The sequence below is a fragment of the Curcuma longa genome, chromosome 6 (genome assembly GCF_044706935.1).
Source record: "Curcuma longa cultivar G26 ecotype Majalengka, Jawa Barat chromosome 6, ITB_CL_G26_1.1, whole genome shotgun sequence".
Lineage (NCBI taxonomy): Eukaryota > Viridiplantae > Streptophyta > Magnoliopsida > Zingiberales > Zingiberaceae > Curcuma > Curcuma longa.
This window is the reverse complement of record NC_133866.1, coordinates 8958921-8984940: the sequence shown is the minus strand read 5'-3', so window position 1 is coordinate 8984940 and position 26020 is coordinate 8958921. Positions and strand designations below refer to the sequence as shown.

At 39.1% G+C, this 26020-nt stretch overlaps 1 protein-coding gene across 2 annotated transcripts; it reads right to left on the bottom strand.

Annotated features, from left to right (window-relative positions):
• Positions 1-7633: 7633 nt before the first annotated feature.
• Positions 7634-22968, bottom strand: LOC141830910 (uncharacterized). 2 transcript variants are annotated; one of them, XM_074718355.1, is made up of 5 exons: positions 22800-22968; positions 22276-22361; positions 21952-22079; positions 10682-11164; positions 7634-8369 (listed from the first exon to the last, which is right to left on the bottom strand). In XM_074718355.1, exons 2-5 carry the CDS (start codon positions 22300-22302, stop codon positions 7955-7957), a joined length of 1053 nt encoding a protein of 350 aa, XP_074574456.1. In that variant the 5' UTR covers positions 22303-22361; positions 22800-22968; the 3' UTR covers positions 7634-7954. The 2 variants fall into 2 exon arrangements, with proteins under 2 accessions (XP_074574456.1, XP_074574457.1); XM_074718356.1 differs by lacking the exon at positions 22800-22968 and adding an exon at positions 22616-22738.
• Positions 22969-26020: the final 3052 nt, after the last annotated feature.

Genomic DNA, 26020 nt, shown 5'->3' with positions numbered 1-26020 from the left:
TACCAACACCCTGGGACTGAGTTTGAGAACCATTTGCCATGGTGACAAAAGGTAAATAACCAGAAGTAGAGAGAGAAGAAAAAAGAGATTTATTACCAGTGATATGATCGGTGGCCCCAAAATCAAAAACCCAAGGACTCCGAAGAGTGAGATATGCCAGCAAAGGAATTACCAGTGAGTGCAATGGCAGTAGGGGAATCAGAAGTCTTTCGATCCTCATACCATTTCAGAAAGTCGTCATAGGAAGGCGGTGGGGTCGTTAGGCTCTGGTGGCAACTGTGAAGTGGAAGCTGAAGGAGCAACAGAACTCTGGACGATCTGTGCAGCACGGGGAGGTCGACCATGTAGACTCCAACATTTATCAATTGTGTGTCCTGGTCGGTGGCAATGATCACACCAAGGGCGTCCTTTGCCACCCTTACGAGGTGGAGGTCTGTTGTTGTTCGAGAGACCAAAGCCGATGAGTCAACAGAAATGGAAGGAGGCACCATCAAGACTTTGGCAGGGACACGAAGGAGAGTCGCCCAGGTACTGTCCATGGTAGCCTCTGTGGGGCTGCCCAGGATCTGATCACGAACATGAGAATATTCTGTGGGCAAACCATATAAAGCCAGAGACATAAAAAATTTCTTCCGATTTTCAAGCTCTGCAACAGGAGTGGCCGTAGGTGGGAGCAGTTCATTGAAGTCACAAAGAAGGCTAGAGACTGAACCCAGATAAGTTGACATAGAATCCTTAATCTGATGGGCACTGAGAATGATCATGAGATCTTCACAAACTTGATAGAGTCGCTAAGAGGTATTTGTAAAGAGTTGTTGAGCCTGTGTCCAAACAGCTTTGCAGATCTTGTGAGTGCGGAAGACATCCCTAAGAGATGGATGGATGGTGGCTCGGATAATACAACACAACTGAGCGTCAACATTTTTCCACAAAGGACGATTGACAACTTGAATATCTTCTTCGGTTTGGGTGAGATGTGTCTCATAATCCTGTCCAACAAGCCAAAGTTCAATGTGAGAGCTCCAAGAGGAATAATTCTTACCATCCAATAGCTCAGAAGAGAGCGGTGCAGTGATGTGGTTGATAAAAATTGAGATATCTGGCTTCGGAGTGTCGAAGGTAGCCATGGCGGGAACACGAGCAGCAGCAACGGGCTTTGCGTGGGCTCACGACGTGACAGTAGGGAGAAGATCTGGCTGACGATGATGCAATCGGGAGAAGCTCTGGCCGATTAGGGCTTTTCTTGCCTACGAAGAAGAAGGGCAGTTGCGGGAGGTCCCTTTTGTTCTGTTCAAATCGTGCGTTTGACGATGTCGGCTAGGAATGCGCTAGTGGCGATGCCCACGACGACGAAAGGTGGCAGAAGCGGCGACCCACCCTTGAAGTCGAGAGAGATCTAGGAAGCAAGCTCCGCGATTTGGCTGAGGATCTTGTCGCAGAGGCTCTAGGCTTCGAAGAAGAGCGAGATGCCTTTCTCGGACGTCGCGATGAGGAAATCCGATTTAGAGACGTCGTGAGGAAGGCACGTGGTGGCGGTGAACAGAGAGAAGGAAGAGGATCGCGACTAGGGTTCGACAGATAAACCTAAACCTAACCTTGCTCTAATACCATGTAAAAATAATACATGAAATCTCTTATTTTATTATAAGAAACAAGGCCTTTTTATACACCAATTTAGGGACTTATTCTAGACAAATGTTCTATAAAAAAAATATATTTTTATATAGTAATATCCCTAAATATTCTAACAGTTTCCATGCCTCTCGAAATAAATCTAGAAATGCATTTCTTGCCTTTCGAGCAATCAAACTTTTAGAAGTGTACTTTGTAGTTCACTTAATAAAATTCTATGATTAAGGAATTTGTGATCAAGATAATGTGGATACTTCAAAACTATTGCAGCAGTTTTTGCTTGAGGTTAACATTACAACTATTGCAAAACTTTTGCCCATTATTACTTATAGTGTCTTTAGCATTAAAAAACATTCACATTCTCATTCAGATCAGATTAATAGATTATGTTGGAGCAAAATACGGAATATGCTTTGACTAACATCATTGATGAAATTTTATAGTTTCATGAGATTCATTAATACTATGATGCAATCATGTTTTCTCGAAATTCTTTCTTCCTGATTTTCTTTTTTTCGGAAGAAGTTATTGAGTTTGCTATTCAATATAAGTATATATCTCTAGTAGAGCATCTAAACAATTTCTATGAAAAATGTATCTTTTAGTCCATTCAATTAATGTCATGTTCTTACACCAACATTGTCTAATTTTTATTGATTACAAATTATTTTTTAAAGGTGTCAACCATCCATGTGATAGAACATGCGGTTATCCATGTGTTTTCTTTCTTGTTGTATTTCTACTCAAAAAGTACTTTTGTGACATATCGTCTAACTTAAAGTAGCATTTTTTTTAAAAAAAAAGGGAAGTTCCGTTTTATCAAGTTATAAAATTTTTTTTGGCAAAACTTGATCAATTGTATGATTATTATAATATTAATGTAATTGTCATTTTTTTACTTGGAGCTCTAAATTGACCATTATGCTCTAGCGGATAGTATTTATATTTTCTTTAAGAATAGCATAAGTTCTTGTTAAAATACAATAGCCTATTTAGGACTAGTTCAAGCATCTATGAACTCCCAGTTGAAATCGATATTCATGTTTATTCCGCTGCAAAATTTTTGGGAATTTCGTATTTGATTACTAGTATGAAAGAATGTAAGGACAAACTGTAGCGTCCGTCAAGGCTCTGATAAGGGCGGGCGTACAGTCTACTCTCTGAGAATGTAAGAACTAGGACCTCCCGAACGGAGAATTCTCTCGAAGGGCCAGAGTTCGTCATATGAAATAAAGTGAAGTTCTCATTGATTTTAAGATGAGGAATACAAAACATGGGTACGTCAGACTTGTACATCGGACCCTCATCCTTTCCTCTCAGACTCGGGCAACTCGGACCAGACCCTATTTATGTCTAAGGTATCAAAGGAAAAACCTGAGGGAAACAGGCCTGCCTCGCCTACCTGCTTCAATGCTCCCTCAAAGCCACGCTGCAACATTAGAGTTGTCTTCTGTTCAAATAAGTCTATGTACTCTTACGACTGCAACCAGGCTTCCTTAGCAGCTTGCACGCGGCTGGCCTCCCCCTCCTTATAGGTGGCTGATTCGGTCTGAGCCCTCTCCAGTTCCGATCGACACTTTTTCAGATCGGCTTCAAGGAGGTTGCGTCCCTCCGCCGCCTCCTCCGCCTGCTTCTTCAGGGTGGCGGACTCCTCCAGGATTTGTGATAACTCCTCCTCCTGTTTGGCCAACTGACCCCGAGCTTGCTTCAAGTGCTCCTGGCTCTTGGCTCGGGTCGCCTCCAGCTTGCCCTCCAAGGTCTCCACTTTGTCGTGAGCCTCAAGCAATTCGGCTCGGTACTGGTCGGCCTCTCCATTATTTTGGCTGCCCTCGCCCAAGCCTCGTCCCGTTCCTGCGTCAACGCCAGGACTCGGGCCTTCGACTCGGCTAACTCCTTGTCCACCGCAACAAATTGATGGTTTAAGTGGAGAAGCCGTCTATGCAGCTCCAAGTGTTCGGCCCAGAACTGCGTATAAGGACAGATTAACCTTATTGAAATTAGTCCGATGATTAAGCAAGTAAACTTACCCACATAAAATGATAGTTTCCGCAGTAGCTGAGCTCCGAAGTGGTGATCCCTCGAAAGGAATCCGCCCGACGTAAGGAGCGGATGTGGTTCATCACGCTCCGAGTTTCCTTAAAGGAGTGAAGGGGGGAAGTCTGGAGCTGAGCTCCTCCGCAGGACCAGCAGGGCCCGAACCTGCGGGTCTCTTGGTGCCTAACGCCGAAGCCGCAGCCGTCGATTTGGTTCCAGACACTTGGTCGCCCGGAGTCGGCGCCCTCTCCATTGCCTCTTCAACCGGAGCAAGCGACTCGACTACTCCGGTCCTCATCTCGGCCTCCGGCGCCGTTGTCCCTTCCTCCAGAGCCGGCTGAGTCGGCTCGTCCCCTTCCGGTTGGGTCGAACGTCCCGAGCCGGCCATGAGTTGCTTCGACGCCTCACTCGCTAGACTCGGGACCGATTTGCCAATCCCTGAAGCGCTCGCCTGCTTCGTGCGCTTCGCCTTCTTCTCCTCCTTCTCCGAGGACCGGTGATGATGCTTCTTGTGGGATTTGGAAGGTTTAGGGGGGCGCTCCTTCTTGGCTCGCACGCGTCTAGCCCCCGACTCCTCTCGAATCGGTCGAGCGGAGACTCCATCCGCAGGCTCCGAAGGCTCAGGTGCCTTAGAGCTCGGCGCTGCCGTATCGGGCACCACCACCTCGGGCACCGCCACCTCAGGTGCAACACTCTCGGGCACCGCAGTCTCGCCCTTTTCTGTTCTCGGACCTCCGCACCCGAAGCCGCAGCTGGAGCAGCCGGAGTTGCGAAGGCACCAAGGACTGCCTTATCCCACTTCAAGTACTTGTTCAACGAAGCTGTCATCCAGACATCAGCTGCACACAAAACATAAGAGATCAGTTAGTTCCTACAAAAGGCTGGGCACTCTTGGTTCTTACCGAATGGCTGTGACAGGTTAGCCGCAATCGGGCTCAGGCCTCCGAGGTATAGTAATCCTTCCTCGGTCACAAGCCGATTGACATCGAACTTCAGTCCCTTCAAGGACTCGGCCATCGCCGCGACCTCCGAATTGTTCTACAGAGCCTCAGAACAGGAGGAGTCGGGAGCTCGCGTTGCCATTTGACAGAAGGAGGAAGCGGATTCAAGAATTGGATAAAGAAAAATCTTTTCTTCCAATGCTTGTGGGAGGTCGGGTATTTACTCAGGAAGTTAACCCCAGGCTTAGTGTTGAAAAAGAAAACTCCGTCCTCCTTCTTTTTCAGATAAAAGAATAGATGAAAGATGGAAGGTCGTAGGGGAACGCCATACAGGCGAAAAACGAGGGCAACGCCGCAAAGGAGTCGGAAGGAGTTAGGAGCCAGTTGATTGAGCGGGACATGGAAGTAGGTCGAGACGGCTCGGAAAAACTCCGAGACTCGGGAAGCGAAGACCACCTTCGAGCTAGTCTTTGAAGAAAGCCATGCAATTGGGTGGTGGCAAATAAGGTCGCTGACCCGACTCGGGAACCCTAATCCTAAGGTCTGCAGGAATCTCATAAGCCAATCTCATCCTAGAGATGGATGACTGAAGAAAGATAGACTCCGTCGATTCATACCAGGGACTTACGTCTTCACCCGAAGCCATGCTATAAGAAAAGATGATAGGGAAGGAGAACCGGGACTTACTTGATTCAAAGAAACAAAGACAAGGAGAGCACCGGAGGCTAAGGGTCGAGCAAGAAAGGACGAAAGAAGACGATGAAAGAAGGATCGCACTGCCGCCCCACGACGGTCACTTCCCCCATATATATCCCACGCCCTAACCGATCGCGGCCGTCCGATTAGGCGGCTGAGAATAAGCGGGAGCCAACAACAACCGTCCGATGAACTCACCCCCCTAGGAGGATCGGCTGCCTTATGATGACGATCCACCCGTCCCATCGGACATCACGCCAGCCCTCCTTAATGATACCTCGGAAACGATGCTGACACTCCGACAACGCATTACGCCGGAAGCGGTATGGCCAAACATGCTTGTCATCATTGGAGTCACGTGGGTCATTACCTCATCACCTCCTAAACGAATACCGAGCAGTTGCCCATGACACCGGCCTAACTCCGACTTGACTCACGCTCAACACACATACTGGTCTAGTCAGTCAAGCTCACGTCTCCTTCGACTAGACTAGTGGGGAGGCTTGTGTTATGGGTGTAAGGGAGCGGGTCACGGTTCATCGAGCCCAACAGTATCGTTCCGCCCGGCATCTCGGCTCCGAGCCGACTCCACCTGTTCGGACGTAGGGCCCGCCAGCCCTATCGTCCCACCTCGGCATCTCGGCTCCGAACCGACTCCACCTGTTCGGACGTAGGGCCCGCCAGCCCTATCATCCCACCCCGGCATCTCGGCTCCGAGCCGACTCCACCCATTCGAACGTAAGGCCCGCCAGCCTCATATGTCCGGGACGGCTCTATACGGACTTCCCCTTTCCCAAAGACCACTCTTCCATCATGCGGTTGTGAATGTTTTCCTTGCCGCCCCTGCAGCTCATCATGGCAAGGCGCGTGCATGACATGACCCCCCTCTTTAATATAAGCCAGCGATGGGACATATGCGCTGACTATACCATGCTCCCTGACACATTTATAACGGTGATGGGACCCCAATCACATCCATGATGTGACATAACGTCTTCAGCTTATATAAAAGGTTAGCTTTACATCAGAGGAGGTATGAAAATCTCAGACACACTCTCTTTTTCACTCTCAATTTCCTCCTCTTCTAGAGAAGCTGACTTAAGCATCGAGAGTGGTCGCACCGGGCACTACCCCTGGCCTTCCTACTCACCCTTCTCGTGCTTGCAGGACCCGGGAACTCTCCACCTTCACCTTCGTCCAAGCTAGCTCCAGTGAAGTGCTGAAGAGAGAGTTGCGCACCCAAAAGCAGATCTCAACGGGAACCGCATTGGTTGGATTCCTCGGCATGCCATGAGAGAGAGAAGAGTAGGGGAGACACTTTTGTATCCATAGTTGGAGTGCTGGGATTCAGTTCCGGCCGGGAACCAAGAACACAAGAATCGTGGGGTTGTGCCTCGGCTGATCATCGGGAGCGGGATTGTCTGTTCAGCATGAAGGGATAAACTTGAATAAACAGCTTTCAATTATTTTGGATTTGCAATTTGAATGCTAATATTGAAAACAAAAAACTTAGTGGCCGATGTAGGTCGAATCGAATCCGTTCCCAACTAAAATATAATTAGACTCTAATTTTTTGCACCAAAGAAAATTAATCCAAAACTATATCTAAATAGTAGATACGACCAAATACCAGACGAACTGAAGCCGAATGAACATTCTTTTATTTAAGTCACATGTTTGTGATGAAAATACAAATGCGGCAAAAATTAAAAGGCATAGTCGAAAGGCATCTCTTTTTCAAAAATAAAAATATCGCTCCATGTTTAAAACCAAAAATACTTCTTATTCTTATTTCAATATTATTGTATTAACTATTCAATAAGTGTTACATGTATAATACAATATAAAATTTTAATTATTGTATTTTAATTAAAATTACTAAATAAAAATATTATTATATTAAAATATTCTGATCAAAATTATTTTAAATTAATCAAAATTATCTTAAAACAATTGTAATCACTAAATAGTTGATTTTTACCCATATAAATTTTTTAATCATTTTTTATTAAAAAAATCTTACAATCAACTTAAATTGTAATATTACAAATTAAAAAAATCCATTACCAAACATATGAAATAAACTAGCCTTCAAGATTAAAATCATAAATATTTATTGAAATGATAATTTTTATTAGCATTAATATTACTACATTATTAATACAACGGTTTAAATTAGATATGCACATTCGATCTATGAACCAAACCAAATACATGTTTTTTAGGAAGCATAATCAATCTGAAATCCAAATAATCTATATTTTCAACAGATCGAGGGATCTCCAGTGGATCAGATTCTGTCCACCACAATAAAAATTAGCAAACAATAATGAAAAGAAAAATCAAAAACTTGTATTCGGCCGTTTAATAATAATATGGAGCTTGAACAATAGCAATTAAGAAATGGCAGCTAAACAACCATCACGCGCTTAGGCATCCACAAAACACTGAACATGTCAAAAGTTCATCTACGGATGATCAGTAAATTCCTGGTCCTCACCTTGTTCTTCTGGGAGGGAATCCTTGGTTCAATTTGCAAAAATTTGTTCCAGTCTCCTACAAGAACTATTAGGAAAAATCGGCAAGCAATCTGCAAAAAGCTTTGCGCTCTCGGCTGTAAGATATAGATGTAGTTGCGAGGTAATCAGTTGCTAAATGAGATTGGCTCTCTTCAGGAAACGGATAGTTCTGCAGTAATACGGCCACATTGATTCCAGGAAATTGATATAATTCTCGGCAGCCACTATTTGAAGTTGTACATACTTCTGCCTAAAATAGTCCTTGTATTTGAAGGCACTGATGCTGATGAAAGGCTTAACAAAACAAGTCCACAGATACGCCCTGAGTTTTCCCTCAGCTAGGTAACTGTATACAAGTAGAGAATACCTGGGAAGATCCATTACGAATTTACCACCCTGGACAAAGATGTAAACATACAATGAGCATATCCTCTGAACCACTTTTAGATAGAGAGCAACTATAAGTGGCCCAGCTATCCACAATGGCATAAGGTCCCTTGCCGCATCAGCTCCGTGGACAACTTTGATAGTTAGATACAAAGGGATACTGCCAGAAGAAAGGTGATCAATCAGATGAAGATAGTGTTAAGCGTTGCTAGTAACTAAGCTTGAGTGCCCAACTATCTTTAGAGAGGACAACATTTTTCTCCACCTTCAGCAAATCATAACTAAACAAAAAATAAAAATAAACTGAAATGTCGATACTAAGTTGAAGAACAGAATGACACCCCTTTTACCCACAGTTGAACAAAATGTTTGCTTCTCTAACCAAGACTAGAACCACAATAGATATGAAGAAGCATCACTTTACGATGAGCCATCACAAAGAGAAGAAATAAGAAAGTAGTGTAGTTATTGTTATGAAAAAATATCTTTGCCATTACAAAAAAATGGAAAGTGATAAAAAAAAGCATAATGAAATTTGGAGGCAGGCACTAAAAACCGAAAAGATAGAAAAACAATCCCTAACAAGCCAAGTTTTTGATATTGCAGCTTGGATGTTTCTGTTTGAATTTTGTTAGACTCTGGCAACTAAAAGCAGGAATTAAACTGAATAAATAATTAGAATATGTTAAGGTGTAGCATAATATAGCCTACATGTAAACATGTCTAAGAATATGCCCTACAAATTGTATTGTAAATTAATATCTACTTTAACCAAATAAGTAGGCTTCTTGACTTCAAGAGGCAGAGTAAATTATGAGAGTTACTGTTATTTCCTTTTTGTTCAAACCGAACCAATTGAAATTTTGGTTCAATTTGGATGCTTGAAAGTTTTACTTTGCAAAATTAGAAACCAAAAATACCCTCCGTTTGAAATTGTGCTTGAAACCAACAAACCAACTCATGCTCAACCCTGAAATTTATATAGACAGTTTTTTTAAAAAAAATCTCAATTATAGGTTGAAATGTTGAATAGACTTCAGATATTTAATCAATTCACTCTGATTCATTAACTCAACACTAATTACTAGTGTTTGAATCATGATTCTTCATGCAGATCGGTATTGTTGACCTATTTAACGTAATAAACCTATGCAAAAGTTTTTGCAACTCACTAACTCCCACCAATTGATTAAAACTAGAACAATAACGTGCTGCATACCTTGACTATTTGTAATGAGCTGCATATATTCTCATTGAATTGTCTTAGGTGATAGCTTTAGTAATGCAAGAATCATTCATATCTTTTAATTGTATTTGTATCATGGTAGTAATAAGGTGGGTCCGTTGCACAGCAGATAGGCGACAAGCAGATGTGTATATGGATCTATATCCAATCTATGTTTTCTAAACAAATAGCATTTATTATATTCATAATAATGTATAACATCTTGTCTCCATAAATATAAGTCCTATGCAAGATTATATGGTTGGCCAACTACATGGCACATATGTGATTTGCTACACATATATGGAGGCATATGGAATCCAAATTTTAACTAGAGTTGTTTTGACAACAATGTAACATATAATTGGAAACTTGGATATGTTATTCTTACACTAAAACAGGCTGAAATAAGAATACAAGTGATATGTTCGAAGACTCCAGAATAACTAACTAATCTAATAACTATGGGATTAAACTAGGTTAACACAACCCTAATTTGTTTCTACTCTAGCTAATATTCCCCTCTCAAACTGGAGCATAGATATTTGTCACAAATTCATCACATAGAACATAGAAAAAGTTGGAAGAGAGACTTGACAAAAATATCAACAATTTGTTCTTCAAAAGCACATGACATTTTCTTTGACGCAACAACATCATAGAAAAGTAGCAGTCGACCACTGAAAGTGTTAGCGCATTCAGAAAACACTAGATTATTTGCATATAGATGACCATCTAATTATCACAATATGTATTTAATTTGTTAAAACTGAGTATGGTTGGCTATTCATAATGATTATAACATACTGACTCTGTGCTTATTTACATTCTTAACCTGACAGTAAGGATTTGCATGTATGACTAGGAAGCTTATAAGAAAAGTGTAGTATAGTGATTTTACAGACTGTTAGAGGATAGGATAACAAATTGCATAATATCTTGATCTACTTTGCCAAACGAAAAAGTTTACTTGATAATTTTCATTAATGAGTTCATTCTCCAGGAACATAATTGCAAACTAGACAGTGACTTACAGTCATTTCTATAGGCATACTAGTACTTAGATGCCCAAAATTGATTAATTTGGGCAGGATTGAATGAAAATTCAATCAACAGATCTAATAGAGCAATTTACACAAGAAATACTCAAACTCTGTTTGTGATAATGAAAACAATGAATTAGAGACATAGTAATAGTAGGGAGTTTCGTAAGGTGAAGAGACATAAGTAGTCATGATGGAACTTACAATATCAAAAATGGGATAGATATAGCAGCATCAACTCCCAAGAGGTATACAAGCATAGCTTGTGGAATACTCCCTGCCTTTGTTCCAACTATACTGTGCTGAGTTTCAGATGTAGCACACTGGGATGCTCTTTCATTAAGATTATTATCCATTGTTGGGTTGGATGGTGGTGACCGCAACATGATGAGCCACTTCACAAATAATTTTCTAATTGCTAGAGATCTCGCTGTCATGCTATCTTTCCCTTCAGGTGCATAAGGTACTGGATGTTTTTGGATATCAAGAGATTCTGACAGAAATTCCTCTTTCCCTTGCTGCATCCTAGAAATCTGGACTGGTGGCCTAGAAATCTTTGAGTCTTTTCTATCAGGCTTATTGCTCTGTGCATTGCCTTTAAAAGAAGAAACTCTGGAAGCTTTCTTCTTGAAACAAATAGGATGCCCTCTGTCACAGCATTTGTAGCTAACCACGAGAATACCTGACCTGCAAAGTCAACAGGAACCACATGTATTGGAAATTAAATGTAGCAAAACCACATGTAAAATTGAGTAAAGGAACGTTTTCTAATTAGGAAAACAATCTTGCACACCAAAAAATCCAAAGAAAACCAACCAAATGAAATTTATTTAAAAAAAACTGCCCTTCTTTCCATAATACAAAGGAAAAACATCAAAATTCAAAACCTATTTCATTGAATTGTGCAATAATATTAACACCATCAAGTACAATTACAGCATAGAATAAGTCTTGAGAAAAGGCATCATTTAGTCTCATTCCAAGAGAAGTCCAATAAAAGAATAAGGAGATTTAAAACAACACTAGAAGCAAAGTAACAATTTCAACACTGTCATAGCTATGTGAGCATAAAAAGAAAAAAGGTTGCTTCATCTACCTAGTCAGACATCTGTATAAATGCCCACAAAAAGAGTAAACTAATAAGAAAATAATAATTTTGAGAACACAAATTGGTGCAATTCGAAAGTTGGAGATCAATTTACAAATTTTCTTTAAAACTATAGAATTTCAAAAATATATAATTTTTAAATTTCTAAGAGTTAGAAGGGGAGTTTGGCGCAACGGTAAAATTATTGCCGTGTGACCTGGTGGTCACTGATTTGAGTTAAGAAAACAACCTCTTGCAATGCAGGATAAGATTGCGTACAATAGATCCTTCTCCGAGTGCATTGAGAGGAGCTTCGTGCATCATGCTGCTCTCTTTTTTAATTTCTAAGAGTTGTTAAAAGTTTATTATAGTTTTAAAGATAAATTAGATCTTTCAAAGTTTATTAAAAGTTTTAAGGATAAACATAATTTCATGTTTTATATAACTCGATCATATATTTCAAGTTAATAAAAGAAGTTAGGATCTCATGTATTATGTATCAGTTTTAACTTTTCCAATACAATTTTTCATGTTGCATATATTGGTATCCTAATTTAGTCTCTATACTAGTTCTTTGATCAAACATGAGTTTTGTTCCAAAATAGTGAAGTTTTGTTCCAAAATTTAGGTCACCACTCGAGCCTTCCTCTCAAGATTTCCTTCCTCGTAGGCAGGTCCTAATCAGAACAACAGAAACCTCATCATGGTCTTTTGCCCTGATGATGCTACCTCCTATTCTGCAAACGCAATAGACCTTACAGTTATAACTGCTCCCACAGCACCAGAACCCCATGATAGCCTCTACCATCTATATGACTCTATCATCACACACGACTCTTAACACCCGCCTCTTCCACTCCTACCATGATTGATCTTCTCTCTTAGAGATGCCCATAATTCCTCGTTTGCATCCAATTGCACCACTATAGTTACATCCCCAAGCTAAATCATGTCAAATTCACCTCTACTTTACAACCTAACATCGCTACGTCACTCATGCACCCTCACAGAGGAGATCAGACCTTTAAACAACCAATGCAAGAAATTCAACATCTTCATTTGGTTTTGCTTCTAATGGCACCACTCATCATCCACTGCACCATGCAATCTCCCCTCCAGGGAGTGTGCACCCTTCATCTCTTGCATCCCGCAGCATCAACGTCATTACTCACTCATGTTGTTGCCGCCACTCAAAGCTACTCCATTGACTCACTATGCATGAGCCATTCATCTCTCATCTAGCACTTCCACACTTGCATAAAGATTCCTCATCCTTCTAACCAAGATGAGATAGACGTCCTCCCGACCCAATGGCACAAATCTCTCATGCCAACCCCATCATGCCACCACCAGAACCTTGTTCGCAAATCAATGAATCCTTCACCGTAGACAACATCAATGCCCACTTTTGGAGTTGTCATTCTCTCTTTTGGTGTTATCATTTTTGGCATTATCAATGATAGACGTAGTTTAGCTTAATTATCCATTAAAAAATAAATAATCATCGCATTGACGCCAAACAGAATAGCAATTATTCTAGAGGCGGAATTTTAAAGAGAAATTTTAGAGAAAGACACAAGGAATCGTAAACATAAAGAAGTCGTCTCTAATTTAAACGAATAAAATATCAATCAAAAAGTCCCCAAACATCAACTAAACAAAGATTTAAATAGACCCTAAACTCTAACGATGCAAAAAAGAAAAATAAACCTAATTTAATGGGAAAAAAGCTCGTTTGGCGCTTTGGTCAGTCGATCTCACAGCGGCACAACACAGTCATGTCGGCAAACACGATCGTGCCAGGAAACACGGATTGGCTGTGTTTCCTACTGGAAACTCTCGTTAAGGTGTTGAATGAAACACAATCGTGTCAAGGGACACGAGCTAGCCGTGTCAAGGGATACGGGATGGCCGTGTCAAGGGACACGGGCTGGCCGTGTGTGGCCGTGTCAAGGGACACGGGCTGGCAAGGGACACGAGTTAGCCGTGTCATGTTGGCCATGTTCCATGCTTGAAATCTTAGTTGTTCCTCGGCATGACACAAAATGGAACACGATCGTGTCATTGGGCACGGCCTGACCGTGTTCCTTGCTGGAACTCTTAGTTGATCCTCGCCAAGGCGCAGAATAGAGCACAATCGTGCCAAGTAACACGGACTGGTCGTGTTCCTGGATCCCTCCTACATCAATCGCCCTGAGTTGGAAAGAACTCGTCCTCGAGTTCAAAGCAGTGTCATCAGAATCCACAAACAAGGACTTGAGTGTTTCACGTTAAAGACATCAAAAGTCTTCAAGTGACAAGAGAGACGCAATTAGTAAGCATTATCATTGATCTTCTGTAAAATTTCACAAGATCAAATCTTCCGTTCTTTCAGCTTGTTATACTTGTCAACATAGAAACGATCACGAGTTAATATAGCCCAAACAAAATCATCAACATTGAAGAGTATCTGAGCATGATGACTGTCAATCTGAGTCTTATACTTAGTATTGTTCTCATGGATAGCATGTTTCACCTGCTCATGAATACCACAAAGATGCTCTACCATCTCATCTCTTTAGTCTTGTACTTGTCTTGTACTTAGTATCTAACTCGCCCTATGTGTGGAATAGGGGCTAAATCTAGTACTCCAGATGGGTTTCGTCCATAAACAACCTCAAAAGGGCTTAAACCTATAGTTCGGGCTTTTGATCAGTTGTAAGCAAATTCAGCTTCAGGTAATGTCAAATCTCACTGATTCGGTTTAGTTCCTACCAATCACCCCAACAGATTACCTAAATTCCAATTCACCACCTTAGTACGACCATCTGTCTGGGGGTGGTAGGCACTACTAAAATTCAACTGGGTTCCCAATTTCTCCCATAAACTCTCCCAGAATTGACTAACGAACTTAGTGTCGCGATCTGAAGTGATGGATTGAAGAACACCACGTAAGCATGCAACCTCCTTGAAATAAAGATGAGCAATCTGGATTGCATCTATGGTCTTCCTGTAAGTTACAAAATGGATCATCTTGGAAAACCTATCAACCACAACGAGAATAGTCTGAGGCTCACTATGTGCGTGGTAAGCCCAATACAAAATTCATGCTGACATCAAACCATGGAACCTCAGGAACAGGTAAGGTAGTATGCAAGCCTGCATTGGTGAGGATTCCCTTAAACCGCTGGCACACATAATACTGATCCACAAAATGAGCGACATCACTAGTCAACTTTGGACAATAATAGTTAGAAGAAAGAAGAGTCAATGTCTTGTCACAACCAAAGCAACCCTCATTATGAAGTTCACTTATAATCAACTGCCTTAATGAACAATCCGGAACGCACAACTATAATCCCCGAAACAAATAGTCATCATGCAAAGTAAAATCAGGATGATAACCTTCAATTACCTCCTGAAGTATCCTTCCAAAGTGCATACATGTCCACGAAAACCTTAAAGCCCGTAACTCTAGTACTCATGGTGGCAAGTAGTGAAGAACGACGGCTCAAGACATCTGCTACGTGGTTCAGAGTTCCTACTTGGTGCCTCAGCGCAATTAAGCTACCCACTTGGCATGTCACCTGTTCAGCTTACATTGGCCATTGATGTACTACAAGGTGTTGTGATATGTAAATAGATAGCTTCTCATTGAAAAAGACAACGGGGCGTTCAGACTAGCTCAGAACTCCACCAATATCAATGTCAGATGCGTCACAATTGACATCGAATACTTTGTCAAAATCGGAAAGTGCTAGAATTAGTCAGTCATATTCTGCTTGAACAATTGAAAACTAATTTCTGCCTCTTCTGACCACTTGAAGTCACGCCCCTTGACACACTCGGTGATAGGAGCAATCAAAGTGCTGAAATTCCGGATAAATTGATGATAAAAAGAAATCAATCCATGGAAACTCCTGATATTATGCAAGGTCTTTGGCTTTAGCCACTCCACGATTGCATCTATTTTGGAATGATCCGCGTGAACACCATCAATAGACACAATAAAGCCAAGAAAGCTCACCGAGGCAGTGAAGAAAGAACACTTCTTTTGATTGACAAATAGGTGTTTCGTCCTGAGCCTCTCAAAAATCATACGTAGGTGATCAAAGTGCGAAGCCCACGTCGGACTATAAACGAGAATATCATCAAAGTATACCACAATAAATTTCCCCATAAAAGATCATAATACCTGATGCATAAACCTCATGAAGGTGCTAGGTGCATTGGATAGTTCAAAAGGCATGGTCATCCACTTATATAACTAATGTTGCGTCTTAAATATCGTCTTCCATTCATTTTCGAGCCTTATTCGGATTTGGCGGTATCTAGGACTGAATATTCAGTTAAAACCGAACTGAACCGAATTAACCAAAATCGAACCGAACTAAATTTTTTTGAACTAACCGAATCGACTGAATTTTTAAATAAAAATCAAGCAAACCAAACCGATAAAATAACAATTAATTCAATTTTCAACCGAATTAATCAAAAATTTTAATTATTATGGGAAATTTACCAATTAGTTAGGAATTTATCAGTTCACTTATTTAGGAATTTACTGATTATTTTTTATTTTGGTTAATTCGGTATATTTGATTTAATCGAATAAGAAATTTTAAAACTGAAACCAAACCGAATTAATCGATTTTTTTAGAAAAAAATTAAAATTTCAAAATAATCGAATGGAATTTTTAAATTCAGTTGGTTTGTTCGAGTTTAACTAAACTTTTGCTCACCCCTAGTGGTATCCGCTTTTAAGGTCAATTTTGGAGGGCTCTAGAATCAAATAGTTGATCCAACATGTCATCCAAACAGAGAATTAAAAACATGTACTTCACTGTGATCTTGTTGATGGCTCGACTGTCAATACACATACGTCACGAACCATCCTTCTTCGGAACAAGTAGGGCAGGAATTGCACATGGACTCATGCTCTCACGAATATAACTTCAGTCCAACAACTCCACTACTTGTCGTTGTAATCCCAGAACAAAATCAATCTGGTGCTAGATATCTCTCATAAATGGTAGTTCAGGAGGAAGATCCTCTAGCATCAATTCTGCAAATTCTCCTAATAATCACTACACCTCTATCGGTAAATCAGGACCGATGGCTATCGCACTGTGCTGGCAAGGTAGTAATGCATAGACAAAATCTCCCTGTGCCACCTCATATAAAAATATGGATATAGAAAGGAGGTTTGTGTTAAAAGTTATCAGGATAGGAGTGATGTCCTCTCATCGAGGTGCCAGCACGATTTTCTTTCCTTTGATGTAAAAAGCATACGTGTTCTTCCGCCCTTCGTGAATGGCACTACGATTATACTATTAAGGTCATCCCAATAATACATGACACACATCTATCACCACAATATCACACCAAGCATTGTCATAGTATTTGCTTCCAATAGAAAAAGATATGAGGCATCTCCGATCTACTATTACCTCACTTCCTTTATTCAGTCATGATAACTTGTACGTTTAGGATGGCGGTCTATCTTCAATTGTAATTTTTGGACAGTTTCCTCGAGCAATATTCTCACAACTATCACTGTCAATGATCATCTTGCAGACTTTATCCGTTACTGTACAGGTCGTGTGAAAAATATTAGTCCTCAATCAATCATCCCTCACATCGTCCTTGGAAGTTAGCAGGTTCTTGCAAATAACTAATGTCTCGTAGCCATCACCATAGAGTACCTCGTCAATCTCTTCATCATCATAAACCGGATCGCCGACTGCTTCGACCTCATCGTCTACATCTTCCTCAATCAATAAATTCTTGCTCCTTTAACTAGCGAATTTCTTACACTCGGTGGCCTTATGCCCTGGTTAGTCACAAGAAAAACATTTGATAGGTGTTTTAGGATTAACCTATAGTATCTGCTAGATAAAATGTGAATCCTAGGGCTAAGCTGATCGACTGCTTTGATCGCCTCTAATCACTATTTTCGATTTTGCTATTTTTCAACTATCAATGCACACTAATAAGCCTCTGATACCGTCCACAATGAATGAAGGCGGAGAATATCCTAAAAAGACTGGCGCAGACCTCCCAAATATCATGTCACCAACTGTTCCTTTGTCTCGTACAAATCATTCCATGCAATTAATTAGTAAAACTCCTCGGTATACACGTCGACCAATCTTACACCCTGTCTCAATGCATAAAATGACTGAAATAGAGATTGAGTGTATCCAAAGCAAAGAAAGTGACCTTTCATCTTCTCTCAATCAGTGATCTTGGTCTTGCTCTATTTCTCTCATGAGTGTCGTAACTGTTCCCACCATACAGATGCTCAGCCCTTGAGTTTGATGGCAACCAACTTCACTTTCACATGATCGAGCACCTCCATATAGTCAAAAATTCTCTTCACTTCGTTGAGTCAATCAACATAACGTATTAGAAAATTTGGGTAGATCAACTCAAAAATCGAGGTCTCCATATCATTCCTCGCGGCCATGGTATATAGTACAATGGTGATATGGGTTCTCGAAAGTAGATTCAAATTCACGATCTTCAAAATTCCGCGCCACCAAACGCTAGTTAATTCTGCGACTTTCCTTTATAAATCCTCAATCATCACATCCTGAACGCTACGATCACGATGTTGAGCTTCTTTAATCGGAATCTGCATGTTGCGACCACGACCGCGATCATGACCACGACCACGACCACCTTCCATTGGATCTGATGAGCTCTGATACCAACTGACACCGTACAGAATAACAATTATTCTAGAGGTGAAATTTCAAAGAGGAATCTTAGAGAAAGACACAAGGAATCGTAAATGTAAAGAAGTCGTCTCTAGGTTAAACAAATAGAATAGATTAAAAATCAATCAAAAAGTCCTCAAACATCAACTAAACAAAGGTTTAAATAGACCCTAAATCCTAACGATGCAAACAAGTAAAATAAACCTAATTTAATGGAAAAAATAGCTTGTTTGGCGCTTTGGTCCGTCGATCCGACGGCGGCGCAACACGGTCGTGTCAACAAACCAACCTAACCGTGCTCAGGAGCACAATTGTGCCAAGAAACACGAGCTGGCGGTGTTTCTTGTTGGAAACTCCCTCATCAAGGTGTTGAATGGAACACGATCATGTCAAGGGACGTGAGGTTGGTCGTGTTCCGTGCTGGAAATCTCGATTGTTCCTCGACATGGCACAAAATGGAACACGGTCATGTCATTGGACACGGCCTGACCGTGTTCCTTGCTAGAACTCTTGCTCCTCACCAAGGCGCAAAATGGAGCACGGTCATACCAGGTAACACGGGTTGGTTGTGTTCCTAGATCCCTCATGAATCACATATCCATAATTCATTTACTTGAACTCTGATTAGATATCATTGTGATCCATCATTGTTTTTGCATTATACTTAATTTATCGCATAACTTTATTTTGCAAGCATCATTCCTTATAGATTTACATAGCTCAACCCAATGAAAGGCAACACTATTAGCACTAAATAAATTTTACAAGTAAGAGTTATAGAAACTATACTCGTATAGAGGACGAGCTTAAATTCATAAATACTAAATTAGATCATATGAATAATTGCAATGCACATCAAACACATATACCACCATCAACTCTAGAAACTAACAATCTCATTACCTTATGGCTAAAGAAAACTCAAGTTACTTTCCTAAAAATAATAATAGTTATAGACCTAAACATATAAGGGCAAAATCCCCTATTTTTTATGGAAGAATGGATCCTAATATATTTCTTAATTCTTTAATTGGTTAATTAATATAGAAGAGTAATTTGACTATCATGAAATGGTTGTTATTGAATGAGCACAATTTGCCAAATATAGATTCATTGCAATTGTTAAGAAATTTTAGCAAAGTGTCCAAGTTAATTCAAACTAATATAGAAAACGACCTATCAAACATTTACATGAAAAGAGAAGTAATCTCAAAGAAAAATATACTACAATAACTTAGATAATCAAGAACTATACTACAAGTTTATAATAAAAACAATACTATGCAAGTGCAATAGAATACTAATCACAATTTGAAAATTTATATAGGTGTTGCGATATTAGAAGAGATTACAACTCACTTTGATTTGCTTTAGTAGGATATGTGCATTACTAAAGACAAGGATTCAATATAACCTTGGTCACATCGACTTATGTAAACATTAATTCAATTTTTAAATTTGAGAGCAAAAGAAACTAATATGACACATTGAGCCTTTGTCTTTGCATGATGATTTTGGGATAGGAGAACCATAAAGAGGGTATCCACCTTTAGATCGTCATAAATTTTCTTATGGATAACCAGAAAGAAAGAAAACTAAAATTAGCCTCACTTTATCAAAGATCAATAGGCAAACAAATACAATAATTCCTTACTAGTTACAAGGGACATCTAGAAAAAGGTAGTAACAAAAATTAACTTCCCAAGAAACAAAATAAAGACAAATTCATTAATTTCTCACATATTAGAGAGGCCACTAAAGAAAAGCTACTAAAGAAACTATGCTTGACAAATCCACTATAACTTTAGAAATGACAACAAAAGAAAAGAGTTGACAATTTGACTAGAGCTGAGTTCTCCTTGGTTAGAAAGAATAACACAATTTGAAAATTACGATTAATTTAGAAGTTTCCTTAGATTTTTAAGATTCTATGTAATTTTTTTTAATTTCTGAAAATTGTTAAAAATTTACTAGATCTTTTAACATAAATTAGGCCTTCTAAAGTTTGTTATAAACTTTAGAGATAAGATAGGTTCTTAGAACTTGGTATTATTTTAAGTTATAAAAGCAGTTAGAATCCCACAAGTATAAGAGTATTTTTTTTAGTTGATGATAACATTCTTCATCAAGAGTTGTTTCATTTTTGTGGTATAATTTTTTGTGTTGCATTACAAACTATTTCACTTCAGACATCGCATGACATCAAACATCTGTACGAATACAACTTAGTCGTTATCCTACTATATGGGATTATATGGATTCTCCTAGACTATTGAGTTTGATGTCCTACGATATCATCTATATTTAAATGAATTTTATTTTATTTTATCATTGTAAATCAAGTCTTCTTTGATCTCTCTTCTTCAATTAATGTGTGTATTTATCATAGTCTCACATTGCCTAACTAGGGTATTTATTGATTGTCTAAGTACATGTTCTAACTAAACCATTTTAAATGTGTCTCTTAGAGTTTTCACTAAATAGGCATAACCCTAACTTTCACTCTAATATACTCATTTCTTATCGTGTCATCCTCGTATGTCCACAATATCTACCTTAACATCTTCATCTCTTCAACTCTCATCTTTTGATTGTATGCTCGCTTCACAGCCTTAAATTCAACTCCATATAACAAAACATGTCTGACTGTCGTTTTGTAAAACTTCCTTTTAAACTTTAGAGGTACCTCACTATTACAAAGAATATCTAATGTCCTCCATTTTAGTCATCATACTTGTATCTTATGTAAAACATCTCTTTTAACCCTTCTATCCTTTTACAAAAACAATTCTAGATACTTAAAACTTTCAGTTATAAATAACTCATTATTTTGTATCTTAACAATTATCTTGCTATATATACTACTAAATTTAAATTTCAAATATTCTATCTTTACTCTATTAAGTCTAAAACCGTTAACTTCCAATGTCGCCCATCAAAATTCAAGTATAGCATTTATTACTTCACATATCTTATTGGCCAAAACAATATCATCTGCAAATAATATGCACTATGGAAACATATCTTGGATGTATCTAGCGAGAATCATTGTACAAATACTTTAAAAAAAACACTAATATGTCAATACTAGTTTTAAGAAAGTAGACTATTTCTCTTCAGACACTTCATGATGTCAAACACATCAAACATTTGTAGAATGCCCACAAAATAAATAAGCTAAAAAGCATATATCAGTTCCAAAAAAAAGTAAACTATTTCATTTACACGCATGATGCAATCAAACAAGAAGAAGCAGAATGGATGAAATAACTAAAAGAATGGTTTTAAGACTTGTGCAATAACCTTGGTTGTGCTTTATGAGGTGTGGCATCAGTTGGTTTGATACTTAATGCATGCTTGTTACAATGTTTACTCAATTATTTTAAGGTGTATCTTGTACTTTGTTTTAATAAATTGTGTACTTTAGAGTATAGAAGAAAACAAGGAAACTGTAGATAAAAAGTTTTGAATCCCATGATATACTCTAGAAGTTTAGCACTGTTATCTTGAGCCTTTTTTTAGTGGAACCTAGGATAACATAGTTGATATCACTGTTGTTTACACTGATTAACTTACAAGATTTATCTCCCAAATCTCTCAATCTAGATTGCATACTGTCCAAAAGCAATATAAAGACAGACTAACAGCCATTATAGAACTGACCCAGTTATTTTAAACAGACTTACCTGAAATTGATATCATGCTTCAATGATGCAAAATCAGGAATTCTGTTATTGAAATGAATCGTCAAGGTTCTCCAGTTCACCCCTCTTGCCGATGGTTTAGAACTAGGTGAATGTGGAGAAAGAGGACCCTAAAAACCAACAAAAATAGCATAGCCTTAAAAAACATATTTAATAACATGTTAATCATGAAGTTAAAAAATAAGCATGGCGAGCAAGTAATATACAGATAAATGTATGAACTGCACAATAATGTTAAGAAGTATGGAATCTACGAGTTAAAAAATTGTCTGAGATATACACTTTGTGAGAGAGCTTAACAAAAACCTGCATCTGATGAACTACTAACGCCATTGCACTTTCTTCAGATTCACATATCAATCATCAATGGCCACTGGAGTTCCAGTACAGAACTGAAGAAATGCAAGCAGTTAAGCATTTAGTTGATTTCGAGGTCAATAAGCATGTTTGCTTAAGGATTCAGGAGAAAAGATGGGGAAAACAATGACACCATGATCAATTATATCTTCATCATTCCAAAGAACAAAAAGTTGCCAACAAGAAGCCTGCGCTTTGCTAGTGTGTAAGGTAAACAAAAACTAATTTCTTACTGGAAGCATCCACAGAGAAAGCATAGATGATAAAATTACCATCAAAAGTAACTTACGTTTGCAATCCGAGAAAAGGAAACTCGATCATTTTAAAGACTGATGGGAAAAATATGTGGGAATTTTTGCCCAGGTTTGCAAAAAGATGATAAACTAACAAAAAAAAAGGTACAAAATGGATCACAGTTGAATAAAAAAAATAATCGATAGAGGGAAATGGAGAAGGAAGGAGAGAAGACGAACAGAGAGAAACTTTTACTCGGACCCGACTCTAGACGACGGTCGGCTTACGTCGTCGTGCTCCCCCTCGATGGGAGATACGCGAGAGAAACTTGGATGAAGATAAGAAGACGACGAGGACGACGACGATGAGAAGCAGAGAATCGGACGGTGAAGGAAGAGAAGGGGGAGCGGGAGGGAACTTGGATTAGGTTTTATTTGTTGATGGAGATTGGAAGCTTTAAGAATAGAATAAAGATAATTCCAAAAACGCGCTGGGTAAAAATAACATATTATAAAGTTCTAACGCATTTTAGTGACACTTCATTTTTATAATTTTATATTTAAACAGCCATGCATCTTTTTCTTATAATATCCTCAGCTAAATTATAAACTCCTTATAATATACACTAATATTAGGAGTGTTAGGATTTACATCTACAACGCTTGTTAATAGCTTATTAATGAGATGTCTTGAACGCATTCCATTTGTGGGAGCCACAACGCTCAACTATTTCTTATCGAAAGGGATAGAGAATCTATTCTCCAACAACTCCTTGGCATGTAGCTCCACTAGTTCGAGCAGCTCCTGCCTTCGCTTTGCTCCTCCGCTTCGGGCTGCGCCGCTTTTCTGAGCTACAGATCAGGCTACAATAACCCCTTCTTCAAAAACCGAAGCACCGGCGAGATCGCAACCTTCGTTCACTCCACATGCATTTTTTTTATTTTTTTTATTTTTTATTTTTTAATTAGTGTTATAACGGATGAGCACGTTGTGGATGATTCTCTTACAATTCAAACAAGACTAACGTATTCTCCGGCAGGAATATTACAAGAGACACGTCGAAGAAGATATAATCATTCCCTTTAATCCTATATTTAATAAAAATATAATTAAATATTTTTATAATTAAATAAAAAATAATTTTTTATGTTTTTTTAACAATTAAATAAATATAATTTTTTTATAATTTTTTAATATCAAACTATCTAAATATTGAATAATTTTAATAATAAAATTATTAGTATTTTATAATAATAAAAATTATGTCATTCTTGTAATCAAAGATTGCATGCATTTCTTCAATCAAACATAGAATGTAATCTTGATTACATTACATTACAAACTTGATTACATTACAAACGTGATTACATTACGTCCTACCAAACGTAGTCTAATATTAGGAGTGTTAAGGCAACTTTATAACGGATGAGCATTGCGTGGGGTGGGCCAGCTGCATTCAAACAAGACTAATGTATTCTAAGGAATATTACAAATAATCATGTCCTTTAATCCTAGTTCTATATGTTTATCAGCATCATGTCAGTTTTTAAAGAAAAAAATAGTATTAAGTACTTTTGACATAAACTCAATGATAATACTAATGTATTCCTTACACTCTCATAACTCTAATTGTAGGATCGATAGAACGCGCTATAGGAGGGTAAATAGCACGTTTCGCTTTTCAACCGATTTTCGATTTACGATAGTAAACTTACGGAAGCGATAATAGAATATTATGCAGAAGCGATTAAACAAAGATAATGTAAAGACAAGCATATACACAGTCAGTTACTTGGTTCACAATCCAAGGCTGCTACTCCAAGGCCCACAGTCTTCGACCGTTTATTGCGGGCAATCCACTAAATAAACTTATTCCTTACGGATACAAATTGAACAATTACAAAAATCACAAGATCGATAACAATAAGAATAGACAAATTAAATACTTGTTACTGAACCGAACTAGCCGAATCTTGCTTGGTCTTCTTTTCATTGTGAATTCAGCGTAGCGGCGGCTCTAGGGTTGCACAGGAATGCTCGGGGCGCTGACGTCTCAATAAAGTACACGTGGGAATCGTTAGAAATTGTTGTTCTTGGCTGTTGGTCGAACTGTTCTTTTATACAGGACTCAAGTCGACTCGAACCCTATCTCCAGTCGACTCGAGCTCAGCTTCGATCATGTTCCTCCGCTGTGACTGTGTCTTCAGGTCGACTCGAACTTCGGCTCAAGTCGACTCTAGTCCGAACGGAGCCTTCCTGATAACTTTTCCTCTCCGCTGCGTTATCCGGCTATCGGGTCGACTCGAGTGTTATCTCAAGTCGACTCTAGTCTGACGTGGAGTCTGTCGATAAGATTTGATGTGCCAAGTCGACTCCAACGTCATCTTCGATCGACTCAAGTCTCATGTGGAGAAATCCCGAACTGTGCTGACGTCCGAGGCTGCTAACCAGGCTCAAGTCGACTCGAGTTTTGACTCAAGTCGACTCCAACAGCATTTTCTGGACAGTTTTGCTCGGAGTCTGCGTTGTTCAGTTTTTCCAACCCTGCATAAAATATTAGCCAAAATAATATGCAAATTTAATCATTTATTAGAGACAGTTCCTAGAACTTTCTCTGGGTCTTAATTTCAGGTCTCCAGTGAGACCCTGGGTTAGATCGACGCCTATTATTCCCCTTGGGAACGCGTCCTGATCCACTCCTCTCAGGAGAATTTACCTTTTGCCAACTGAGTTCTCCTGACTCGTTGGACTTTTGCTCGGCTCTGTCCTCAGCCCCCAGGATTTGTGCTGCAGCTCAGTCCTCCTGACCAGCCCAGACTTCTGCTGCGACTCGATTCTCCAAATCAGCCCAGACTTCTGTTGCGACTCAGTCCTCCTGACCAGCTCAGACTTCTTGCTGCTACTCGGTCCTCCTGACCAGCTCCAGACTTCACCTGGTGCTTTGACTCTGTCAAGTCTTCAGCCTGATACTCCAAATCAGGACTTTTCAGTGTCTAGCTTCCACTAGGACTTTGCTCAAACCTGTGCTCCCTACACACTTAGATCAACATAGTTAGCTCAACAACACACTTAACTTGAACCTAGTGCCATTATCAACACTCAGGTTCGATTGTCTGGTGCTCCCTGCACCAACACTAATCATATCCAAAATTTCATATTATGAATCTTATATATTCATCAATGACTTTCGATCAAACTAATTGATGATCTTAAACACATCAAAATCTATTCAAATTAAGATCAATGAATTCTAAAAGTCTCATGAGTATAATCATGTCTTCCAATATTAGTTTTATATTCTTATTAGCCTCTTGTGGGTTTTTATAAGAAAAAATATAAATCTTGCATATTTTGACACAAACTCACTAATAAACTTAGGCTGGTTATATTTACTCAAAGATGACATCAATGACTTCTTAAAATTCCCATGACTTTAACTTTAACTATGTTGAAAATTTCA